The sequence below is a fragment of the Microtus oregoni genome, unplaced genomic scaffold, assembly GCF_018167655.1.
Source record: "Microtus oregoni isolate MIOR12 unplaced genomic scaffold, Mior012 000025F_ref0000491, whole genome shotgun sequence".
Taxonomy (NCBI): Eukaryota; Metazoa; Chordata; class Mammalia; order Rodentia; family Cricetidae; genus Microtus; species Microtus oregoni.
Genome location: NW_024543084.1, coordinates 3,278,451 through 3,291,262, shown reverse-complemented (window position 1 = coordinate 3,291,262; position 12,812 = coordinate 3,278,451). Strand labels below are relative to the sequence as shown.

The 12,812-nt window shown below is 37.7% G+C and overlaps 1 protein-coding gene across 2 annotated transcripts in view; it reads left to right on the top strand.

Annotated features, from left to right (window-relative positions):
* The window catches only part of LOC121462857 (kynureninase), a 130,214-nt gene that overhangs the window by 27,783 nt on the left and 89,619 nt on the right, over window positions 1-12,812 (top strand). For both annotated transcript variants that reach the window (XM_041674818.1, XM_041674817.1), the window contains exons 3-4: window positions 1,910-2,030; window positions 9,872-9,954. In XM_041674818.1, coding sequence (XP_041530752.1) covers window positions 1,910-2,030; window positions 9,872-9,954 — 204 coding nt within the window. The remainder of the gene's footprint in view (window positions 1-1,909; window positions 2,031-9,871; window positions 9,955-12,812) is intronic.

Sequence of the window (12,812 nt, the reverse complement as noted above, 5' to 3'; positions counted from 1 at the left end):
TCCTGTGCCACGCGGGAACTTCGGTTCTGTAAGTTTATCATTAAAGTGTGAATATTCTTTAGTATCTGCATTGCATTTATTTACACCAATACACAGAGGCAGGCAGATCTCTGTGAGTTCAATACCAGCCTGGTCTATGGAGAGAGTAACAGAACACAGAGAAATCATGTCTGAATCAAGCAAGCAAGCAAACAAACAAACAAAGAAAGAAAAATTATTTCTCACAGATCGAAGTGTTGTCAGATCTGGTGTGTGGAAGTACACAGATGACTCCTCATTGGGTGTTCCCGTGATGGAAAGGACTGGACTTTTTTTAAGGCAAAGCCCTTCTGATGCACAATGTCCCCGTCTGATGCACAATGCCTCCAAAGTCTTCATTTCCTAATACCATCAGTCTGGGAAGTAGTACTTCAACTGATGAGTTTTGAGGGGATCTAAGCATTCAGAACATAGCATATTTGGACATTTTCTATGTATTTCTACATATGATTCACATTTTTCACAGTAGAATAATGTGCCTGTCTCCCTGAGGCAATTCTTTAAGATGTAATATATTTGATAAATCATAATTAAAAGCATGGAGTAATTCACTTGCTGAGTGAACAGTGTTTCCTCAGATGCTCTAGTGTAGACACTATCTCAGCTTATCTTTCTGAATAGCCACCCTCAAATCACAGGCGATACCTCAAAGGTTTATTTGGTCCACTGGGAATGACTAAGCTAAATGGCTGCCATCCAGCAGGTCCCACAGTCCCCGTGGCCCAGGACAACAGGCTTGTTCCTTGCAGAGATGCTCTGTTAGGCTCTTGAGGATACATCTATAGCATGTCTCAGTAGTTGTGGTGCTAGAGGAAAAGTAGACTCTGGATGACCTCCCTTTGCCAAGAAAAGAATCCAGCTTAGAAATGACGTGTCATTCTTGCTCACAGTTGACTTGCCTGGATGAGTCTCGTGTGTCCTACTCAGTCACAGGAAGTATATTGTCATCGTATGCCCAGAAGACAGGAGACTCAAAAGCATTTGGCAAAGAACTCCAATGTTTTCCTTACTAAGAACCGATGTGTCCTGGCGTTGAAGCTGTCTTAAGTCTTGAAGATGACTATGCCTTATTGCTACCCCTAAAACTGACATGAGTGCTGTCATGTTGGGCCACATCCTCTGACTCAGCCATGCAGAGATTGCAGACAAATGTGAGGCCATTGTCAACTTAAGTATGAATTCAACAAAGTTTTTTGATGTTGGTCTTTGTATTTCTCTGATCCTAGGGATTGAAGCCAGTAGCCATTATTATTAATGTATTCTTTTCTCCATGGTCTTAAGCAAGACTTAAACATAGGAATTGTTTGTTTATTTCTGGAAATCAAGGCTAAAACCTGAAATGGAAAGTACAGCAAAGTTCTGGTCTAGCTGAAGGAGAAAAAGACGTATTTGTGCAATCTTTAGTTTATGATGTTTGTACTATACATGCGTATATATCTAGACACATCATAAGATGCATAATTCCAATAGCAGTATAATGGCATCCATTAATTCAGAGTATACTTTGCCTAAATTGTGGAAAGCTAACAGGCAATCATATTTCCTGTAAAAAAAAAAAATGTTCTTAAATCTTCCTAAAGCCTTTGGCTATTTGTGCTTGGAAATGGTTGCTAATTTAGATTTCTTCCTAAAGCACAATAGCTGTGAGAGATCTCCATGTCACCTCTGTGGGTTTAAGTTATGTTTTAACGTAAAATACAAAAGGTTAATTACTGTTCAGAACCCGATGCTTCTGTGGGAGTAACTGCAAGTTATTTATTATCCTTCCTCCAGTTAATTATGTTAATTGTGGCGGATTTACAATGTCAAGTGCAAGAATGTTAATTAATTTAATAAGCACACTTTTTTTTTGGACTTTCTTCTGTTTCAGTTGATCCATCTTTAGTGAATAAGGATGAAAATGCCATCTATTTATTGGGAAATTCTCTTGGCCTTCAACCAAAAATGGTTAAAACATACCTGGAAGAAGAGTTAGATAAGTGGGCCAAAATGTAAGTACCATGTTTCAAAGTATAATTCTGTATCTGACAGAAGAATTTTGAAAATTACAAAAGGTGTCTGAGTTGGGCAAGTTATGCTCCTGGCATTTTAGGATAAAGGAAAACCTAAGAGACCATAATTATCAAATATTACTATATTTTGAGGAAATAATTTAGGGTCAGACTAAGGCCAAATGGCACATTTGTGATGGAGGCAGAGTAACACAACATACTTAAGCATTTGATCCTCTGTCCTACATCTGAATCAGTGTAGCCACTTTGTGTCCCATGCTTACTGACCAGCAAAGAAGTTAATTTACAAATTTGAGTGTTTTATGATTTCTTCATGGCTAAGTTAACAACATAAAAATATGGAATCCAGGCCTGTTAAGGTGACATTAGGTTAGGGTCACATGTAATCATGGATGTACAGAGTGAGGTGTGTTGTCTGATCTTAGCATTTTAAAGCTCCTACCACTTTCTCTTGTGTAGACAGTTTAAAGACTTCTATTCCCAAGCTTGCTATATATGAATTCTTACAAGAGCACCGTTTTCTCCCTAGAGCTCTATGTATTCCTGTAGTCTTCTAATGACCAACCCTTCCTCTTTCCTCCCTTCCTGAGCCCTCTTCTGTAAACTAGCCTTCCCAACCATACGTTACCCCTGCCAAATGTCACTATATTACAAACACGTCTCTTTAAACATTTAAAACTTTTTCATTAACACCCTACAGTTATGCATATTGATGAGTGTATCACTGTGATATTTTTATATATGTTTATAATATGTACAGTCAACTCAAGGTAATTGAGATTCCCATCTAGTTATCACAGTTTATTGTGAATTATGACTCCATCCGTTTTATAAAACACCAGAATTTATTACTTCTGTCTAACTGAGTTCAGATACCCATTTTTAACCCTCTACAATTTCCACTTGGGGAGACAATTTAGAGACATCGATTTTCATTACTTTCCTGTTCTTAGGAAAATAATCTGCTTTTATGTATCTTCTTTCTTTCCATAGTAATTACTTATAAAATTACTGAAATGAGATATATTTGTTAAGTATTGAATTTTTTTTGTCTTATTCCTGAAATGTAAACATTTAAGTATTTTTAAACAGCCCCAAAATATTTTTAAATGTTTTCTCTGATCATTTGAAAACAAACAAAAAAAATCATTATGGAAATGAGTCCCGCTCAATGATCAGAAAACATTTCAGAAAGATGAAGTCACATTAAATACAAATTCTGGAGTAGGCCATTTGGCACTCATAAAATTTCGTGTTTCATAGCCTCTCCACCTTCTTTGTGCTCTGTCATTGTGGGAGCCCTTTAGTTCTCACCCCTAAGTGAGGAAGGCTACCGTGACTCTCAGGTAGCACTGCAGAGTCCTCAGTTTTCATGGTTAAGAATGAGGGCTCTCAAATTAATTCAGGGATGATGGAATGCTTATATAATTTATTAAGCATGTGATAATTTCACCTGCCTGGGCTTTTATGTGGAAGTTTCAAAATACACATCACCACATTTGAAAGCATTTTGGGCTAGCAGGTTTTAGTATTTAATAAACGAGGGTCACAGTTAATAAAAATGGCTGATATTCACATTGGTCCTTCATGTCTGAGAGCGGCGTTAAATGGGATGATTCTGCACTTTTGAAAGTGTCTTTCCCCTTGAATACTCAGGCAGCCAGGCTCTGCATTTGTAGGCTCTAGGTATTTAAAAGTGGCTGCCCTGCTGCCCCATTCAATACCCCATCACACCTTCAACCAGGGAGGGAGCGGCTCAGGAGGGTGGGGATGTTAAAATTCTGTGTCAGGAAGCTGCCTGTCTCTCAGAGCATCGTCCATTGTTGCATTGCTCTTTCATATTTTACTTTGTGAATGCAGACAAAGCCAGAGCCCTAGTTAAATTCTCCTATTGCTCATTAGACAAACGACTCGCAGAGGAGTGCACTTGAAGGCTGAAGGCAATGAAAACTGAATTGAAGGCCTTTTCTAGGCAAAAAAAGATCCGCCCACTTTTGCTTTGATTGCCTTATGTGCCCTTTCTCTCAGCCCTTGGAGACCCTGGCAACCTTGGGGCCCTGCTAGCTCCTAAATAGCTGCAGGGTTTCAGATGTGCAGTGATTCTTCCTTTCCTTCCTCCCTGGCCCACACATCTTTGATCCAAAAACAGTTTTTATTTGTTTTTTGTTCCCAAAATATTCAATTTGAGGATTCACTCCTAGCCTTTTCCGTATGAGACTCTGTAGGAAAGAATCTTTTTTTTTTTTTTTTTCTTATCAACTTAGTTCCAAACTTTCTGACAGCCTGAGAGATTCTTGAAAGAAGGCAGGTTGGACGAGCACACAGGAAGGTTTTCTTACCAGAGTAACCGGTTGAAAAGCTGTGTGTGAAGGATAGCCATAGTGGTTCATGGGAAACAGGAGGCACTGCTTGATCTTGCACAGCTGTGCTGAAGTTAGTGAGTATTCTGGGATGGATGCTTCCAGGAAGAACATTAGGTAACTGACTTTGTCTTTCTGCGTTTGAGTCTGTGATAGCCTTACCTTAAGGAGCCTTTAACTCAAGTCCAGCTGGTTTTTATTGTTTGTTTCTTTGACTTGTTTTTTGTTTGCTTGTTTGTTTTTAAGTTGCTCTGTGTGCACACATTGTGGTAGCCTCTCAGTCTTTTCAGTTCTCTTTCTGAGGACTGTTCTGGTTTCTATGCTAATCTCGTTGTGGCATTTGACTATAGGTCAGGGACTCCCCAGTAGTGTGGTAAGCTTTTAAGGGATGCAATGCTGCTCTCTCTGTATCCTCCAGACCCATTTCTGCTGTGAGGCTCAAGCCACATCTGTGCCTCTTTCATTTGTCCAACAGAAGATTCTCAGTCAAAAAAAAAAAAACTACAAGCTTCATTACTTATTTTCCTTTAAAAAATTAAAATATAACGTGATGTTTCACTCTGGAATCTTCATATAGAGTTTAGTTTTGTTGATTCCCCTTCCTCTACTTACCTCCCCTGACTTCCTGCTCTCTGGCTCGTGTCATTCCGTGCACAATTCCCTCTCACCTTTCAAAGTTTATGTATTCTCTTACACTAGTCTACACTCCAAACATGTTATCCGCTATAGCCACATTCATGTTCGTATATGATAGAGAAAGTACACTATTTCTCTTTCTGAGTCTGAGCAATTTCATATAATATAATGATTTCCAGATTCCTCATTTTAATAAAAATTTCAAAATCTCATTTTCTTTATAGCTGAGTAAAGTTCTTTTGCATGTACGCACCACCTTTTCGTTAGCTTTATCTCTTGATAGAAATCTAGCATGGGTTCTTTTCTATGGCATAACAATGAACACAGGTATACAAGTATCTCTATACATGCTGCGGAGTCCATTAGAGTAGTCCACAAATGGTATTGAGATGGTAGGAAGTGGGAGGCCTTTGAATGCTGTGGACGCTTTCTCGCTCGCCTCAGGTGGGCTTTGATGGTGATGTTGGAGCGCCAGAAACTCATGGTCACACAAAACGTCTGCTGAGTCAGTGGCTCGCAAATTTTAAAAATGGAATTCACAGAGCGCAGAGGACGACTTATAGATACGTGTTCGATGGTAAGGAGTTTAGGATAAAAAAGTGTCAACATCCTATACAACAGGAGTGCGGGAGCCAGTACATCATTCAGCTGCTACTCTGGAGGCTTCGAAGGGGCTTAAACAGAAAGAGGGCAGGATGATGAGGCGGCTAGGAGAGGGTGCACTGCTCAGTGAGTCCCACGGGCCTCCTCTCAATTTCAGCAGGGCTACTCATTTAGGAAGAGAGAGAAGTCTAATATGAATTAGATGACTAATATAACTAGTCTAATATGAATGAGGAACTATTTTTAAAGGTTGCAGCCTTAAGAAGGTTGTTCAGGAAGCAGTAGTTCAAGTGCTGCCCCTCTTAATACAGACATACTGATGATTTACTTTTTAACTTATTACTTCTGAAGAATTATATCTAGTCTCTAGTTCTACAATTTCTATGTATTTAAAAGATTTGCATCCCCCCACCAAAGTTTAATAGGAGCTTTGATCTCTTAGAAAACAATCCTTTTTGTAGTTATTTTATAATTTGATTTTCATTTATGAAATTTCTAAAGTAGATCTGATCATTTTTAATTTAGTTTAATTTAATGTATGTGTTCTGTCAAATGAAATTATTTAGTCAATTCTATCATTGTGAAATAGGAAAGTTGTAACATAAATAATCTCATTTGCTATGTAATAATTATCAGCGTAAAGTTTCTACATCATGAACCTAGTGTCTCATCACTCAGCATGCTGAAGCAGGAGAATTGAGTATCTGAGGATACCTTTGGATATAGAGCAAGATATTGTCTCAAAAATGAAGAAAGATATCCTATAATAGTAGAAAATAATAATGTTCTTCAACACCACATGTGTGAGCAAGGATAGGCTATCTGCTTACAAGATTTGGGGGACTGTTTTATATTAAATATTTACTAATGGTCGGTGTGGTGGTTTGAAAGAAAATGGTCACCAAAGGGAATGGTGCTCTTAGAAGGTGTGGCCTTGTTAGAGGAAATAAATCACTGTGTGGGTGGGCTTTGAGGTCTCTGTTGCTCAAGCTTCACTCAGTACGACAGGAAATCAACTTCCTGTTGCCTGCAAGATGTAGGACTCAGCTCCTCCAGCAGCAGCACATCTGCCTACGTGCTACCATGCTCCCTACCACGATGATAATAAACTGATCCTCTAAAACTGTAAGAGAGCACTCTCAATTAAATGTTTTCCTTATAAGAGTTGCCATGGTCATACTGTCTCTTCAGAGCAATAGAAGAAACCCTAAGACAGATTGCATTATTTTAAAGAGAGCAATATGTTAATTAGCATAATGATAAACTTTAGTTAGAAGGCAAAAAAAATCATTAATCCTGAGTATATTATACGTTGAGAAATATGTGTTGCATTGCAAAGACAGAACCTAAGGCCATAGTATTTAAGTCATCTGTATTCTTAAATCGGCTAGATAGACATTGCCTTCTGCTTTTCACATGAGTAATCTCTACTATTGTTACAATATCATTGGGACTTTTGCAAAAAATTGACAGTTCAGGTAAAATAAAGAGGGAAAGTTCCATTCATTTATACTTCAGGAACATTCCAGCTGGCTGACAGAATGATTTACATGGCAATGTGTTTGTGAACAGTGCAGTGATGAAGTAAACCAGGGAAGTTTTCATCTGAAGACACCTATAACAGCTTTTATTCAGTTATGTATTTCTTCCTTTAAATGAAAAGGAACACATGAATATGAAAATACCGATTTCAGCATTGTTAGCTAGTCATCGATTGGGCCATGGATAAGCCTTCATTAAGAAAGGCTGTGGAAATTTACTTATTTGCTGACAGGGAAAGCTTTCTAAAATAAGGCCACTTCTCATTTCGGGGGATGGGTAAAATATGGTCCTATTTTAAAGGGAATCCAAGTTTCTATTAACTTCTTAATTAAGAAGTTGTTGTATCCTCTAATTTCATGAGCAAATATTGCACATAGCCACATTACAAAACACCCCACTCCTGGTAATGATTAATATTGTGGTATGGGTTAACTCTTCGTATTTCTTTCTCAACATTTGTAAAGGATTGCAGCTGTCTTCGGCTTATTTTAAACAATTTTGAATGAAAGCAATCTAGTAACTTTCTTAACTCTAACACACATGTTTATAACCACGCTTTAATCTCCATCAATTCTTCCTAATGACAGGACACTTTACTTTGGGTTTATTTGGATAAAATGTTCTAAACACATTTCACTGCCCCAGGCTAGTGGCTTGACAAAATGAGGAAGTAGTCTTAGTGTGTAATATTTTAAAGAGAGGGAGATGCCAAAAGCCTTGGAGGGAGAAACATATCCCTAAAGATTATTACCATGGTGTCTACCAGAGTGAGAAGTAGGTGGCATAATATTCTGCGATATAAATTCTCTGAGGCAGAACATAGAATTTTACTACCCCGATGTAATAAGATATATTATGCTATCAGCAAAGGCCAGGGAGCTCTATGTGATTAAAATAAAAAAGGATCCAAGTATCTGCCTTTAACTACCATTTAATGATAACTATTTTTGTCTTTAACATTTATATTGGGAGTCCAGCGAGGCAAGCTGCAGGCTATCTAATAATAATATGAATAATAATAACTAGCGATTGAATTGCCCTTTCCTTCCTCCTAGTTCCTAGCAGCCTATGTTTATTCACACAGAAAGACCTCCTCCTTCATCTCGGTTTATATGGTAATGGAAATATTAGTTTAAAGATTCCTGTTATGTACCACATGTTGGTGAAGGCAGTTTAGCATTCGATTTACATTAGAGGAGATGAGTCAGCAAGGGAATATATATGCTATCTCATTTACTCTTCCTGCCCACCCTTTAAAGAACATATCATCACTCTTTTATTTACTTTTACAGATGTGGAAAATTAGCCCCTGGAAACGCCTAACAAAAGAGGTTTCCCTCCAGCAGAGACCTGAAGTGAATTCATACTATATGATAAAAAGCCAACTGTCTGACATTTAGAATGCATTTTTTGTTGTTGTTTTCTGTAGCATGGTATCAAATGTGAAGGCATCCCCACTCACTATAGGTGGATTAAAAATTTCAATAGGTGGGCATAAACCTTGACTTCCCTTAGAATAGAAGGCACATGCAGTAGTCTTATTTCCTAGTCTACAAGGCACCAAGCTAAGACCAACCCATTTCAGAGTTATGGAGAGCGTGAGTAGTCAACAGCCATCTAGAAGCTCCTTGTACAAATGCTTCTATTCAATCTCCTCCGCATTTTCAGGTGTATTATTATTCCTCATTTGATGGAAATTTCTTGATACTGAAGCACTGTTTTGTATTTTATGATGTCCTTTTTAAAAAAAAAGCTGCTAAGAAATTTGTTACAGTAATAAAATTGAGCTGGAATATGGAAGGTCAATATGTAGTAGAAGATAGGGACATGGAGTGTTGGTTATGCTGTTATTAAATTTTGCTATTTGTATAAAATATTATCACAAGTAAAGTTATTTTATGTATTTTTATCTTAATAGATTTTGACCTCCAAAAATAAGATAGTATATATATTTTTGCATAGATACTGCTGTACGCTCTAAGTGAATAAGTAGAGTGTCCCAACAGTCTTGAAAATTTCAAAATAAAGAAAAAATAGTATCTTAGGCTGGAAAATGTTTTAAAAAATCAAATATCACATGGATAATTTTCCATCCACAACAGTAAAAAAAATTATAAGCAATAAAACAATGATAATTCTTAATCATATAGTAACCAGGTACCACTTCTTGATTTTAAAAAAAGCTTGACTTTAACATGATTGGTTAAACCTGGCAAAGGCACGTGTGTTGGTTACCTGCCTTGTCACTGTGTCAACTGCCTGAGCAGAATGAACTTTAAGAGGCCAAGACTGGTTATAAATCATGGTTTGAGGATGCAGGCCATCATAGCAGGGAACACGAGACAGTGACTGCAGCTTTCATCTCTTGTGACAGGAACACCAGGCTGTTGGTCACATCTGGGCACATTAGGAAACAAAGTAGGACTGGCCTGCGAACCTCAGGTTTACCCCTGAATTACCTTCTTCCTCCTGCCAAGCTCTGCCTCCTACAGGTTCTATTACCTCCCAAAACAGGACCAGCAACTAAAAAACACGTGTTCTATTACATGAGCCAGTGCAAGACATGTTACCTCTAGACTAAAACTTTACACACAGAAGTATCTTACTTGCTAATATTTGAAAACAAAATCTGCCATCACTACACAACTAAGAAATGTTTATGTCCCTTTTCAATTTCAGGGGAGCTTATGGTCATGATTTCGGAAAACGTCCTTGGATTACAGGGGATGAGACTATTGTAGGCCTTATGAAGGACATTGTGGGTAAGTACAAAACCAGTGAATATTTTTCCAAAAGAATTGTGAGGATATAATTTAGGTTTTTTTTTTTTTTTTTTTGGTTTTTTCTATACAGGGTTTCTCTGTAGCTTTGGTGCCCGTCCCGGAACTAGCTCTTGTAGACCAGGCTGGCCTCGAGCTCCCAGAGATCTGCCTGCCTGCCTCTGCCTCCCAAGTGTTGGGATTAAAGGCGTGCGCCACCACTGCCCATCCATAATTTAGTTCTAAAAGTAAAAACATCCTGATTATCTAAGTTAATCAAAAGTAAAAAGAAAATGCACCTTCAATATTATTATCCAGAGGTTTTTATGAAGAATATATTATCAGTATACAATGTACAAAAATAAATATCTGTTATTTTTAGCTCTTTCAAGTATCTATCTGTTTATTTAATTCTTTATTTTGTGTTACTCGGGATGGGTCCCAGTTCCTCACTCAAAATATCAAGTATTGTCCACTAAATTGCACCCAGACCTTGTAGGTCTGTGCTTGTTTTTAAATCTTCCTCGGCAACCCAGGCTATCTCAGAATTCTTGCCTTGATCTCTTGTGTGCTGGGATTATAGGCTTATTCAGCTTCTTGTATGCTTTGAAACCCCTATTTATCAAATTCTATAAGGAAAAGCACATTTTATTAATGTATAATCAAATAATTAAAATATAATGTTATTACATGATAAACATTATTTTTTATTAATAAATACATTTAGTGTAAAGTACTAGAAGTACTGTTTCAGATTTAGACTCACCCAGGTGAAGAAACAAAGGAGATGTTGTGGTGGTCTTGAGTTTATGGCTAATAAGGCTGCATAATATGATCCCGTCCTAAGCTTGACTAGCTTTACTTAGAAACAAATGGACAATGTTTTATTGGTGTATATGTGTGTGTATGTGTGTGTGCGTGTGCGTGTATGTATGTTAGAATAAAACTGATCCTCAGAAGCTCACAGATTTCAATGTTTGGTTCCTACCTGGTGGACTGTTAAAAAAGGTTTAGGAGGTGTGGCCTTATTGGAGTAAGTTTGATCTTATTAGAGAAGCTGTGTCACTGGGTGGTGGGCTTTGAAGTTTCGAAAGCATATGCCAGGCCCCATCCCTCTCTGGCTTTTGCCAGGATGTAAGCTTTCAGTAACTGCTCCAGTACCTGTCTGCCACCATGATCCCTGCCAAGGTGGTCATGGATTCATCTTCTGAAACTGTAAGCAAGCCCCAGTTCAACGTTTTCCTTTGCATGTGCCTTGGTCATGTCATTTCATCATAGCAATAGAACAGTAACTAAGTCTCTCTCTCTCTCTCTCTCTCTCTCTCTCTCTCTCTCTCTCTCTCTCGTGTGTGTGTGTGTGTGTGTGTGTGTGTGTGTGTGTGTGTAGATGTGTCTGCAGAGGCTAGAAGAGGCCTCAAGTCCCCTAGGGCTGGAGTTCCAGGCAGTTGTGAGCTATCCAACATGGGTACTGAGAATGCATCCTAGGTATTTTGTAGTGCCTTTAATTATGGAATCATCCATTCATCCCTGAAACTTTAACTGTAATATGATTAGTGATTGGTGCTATTTTGTGGCATAATAAGTTTCTGCAATTAAATTTTGTATTCTATTGGTAGAATTTATGATATTTTAGATAGTAAATTAACTTTTTATTTCATTGGCTTAAATATTTGGCATTGGATGCTATATGAAAACATTTGATGTACTTTTGAAAATACCCAATTTTCAAGTGGTTTTGAAAATCTCACACCCTTATCAGAAAGCATAAAACCATCTTTATTTTTGTGTCATTTGATTCTGGGCAAGTAATTTGATGATTCAATCACCATGGATGACAAGTAGAATTAGAGCAGAGAATTAGGACTCAAATGCAGAAAGGCTTGTGGCAAACCCCTAAAATGTAAAGAAATAAAATATCTTCTCAAAAAATAATGTATGGTTCTTTGTTAGAAATCCCAAGGCTTTAGTGAGGAAGAAATGAAGACAAAAAAGTCCCTGGGTTTTCTCCTGGCTACAAAACAAAATTAATATGCACATGACCACTAAAAACACAAGAAAGCCCAGTACTTATCACTGTGACTTGTGCTACCATAGCAACTAAGTTTTTAGTTGACCAAGTACCAGACGTATGCATGGAAATACATTTAACCTGAATTATCACTCAGAAATTATTTAAGGAACTGGAAAAGATGCAAACTCTTAATGAACAAAATTGAAATCCAAAACTAATGATGTCCACGCTATTTGGAGAATCTATTAGCAGAATGACAATTGCTAATTACTTTTGTACAAATAAACAAAAACAAATAAAATGCGATAAATCAGATTTTTAATGGAAAAAACAAACAAATGACAACCCTTTCATTACGTTGGTAATTATCTTTCAAAGGTTTGGAAATTACTCAGTCAATCAAATGGGAGAGTCTGCATGAAGATAGGAATAAAAGAGATCAATTGAGAGACTGTATACACTGTATACAAATGACCCTCTTACCCTGTATTGTATGTGGCCTTCAGGAGCCTCCTATATCACACTGCTGGAGAAGACTAGGGGTTGGAATGTAGGGGAAAACCAGACCCAATGAGAGGAATAGCATGCATGTCGGTCAGTCCAGGCTTACATAATAAAGTGCTCAAGATGGAGAAGCTTTAGAAGACACCTTTTTTTTTTTCTCTTTGATACTGACAGCCCTGATCTCAATGCCAGCAGGCTCTCTTCCTAGCTTGCACAAGAACATTTCATATTTTCCCCCAGTGGTCTTTCTTTCCTGTGAGAAAGCTAGTCATACCTGATTAAGACCTTACCCATCCGGCCTCAATTATTCTTAATTAACACAGGGGATTGGGGCTTCACCATATGA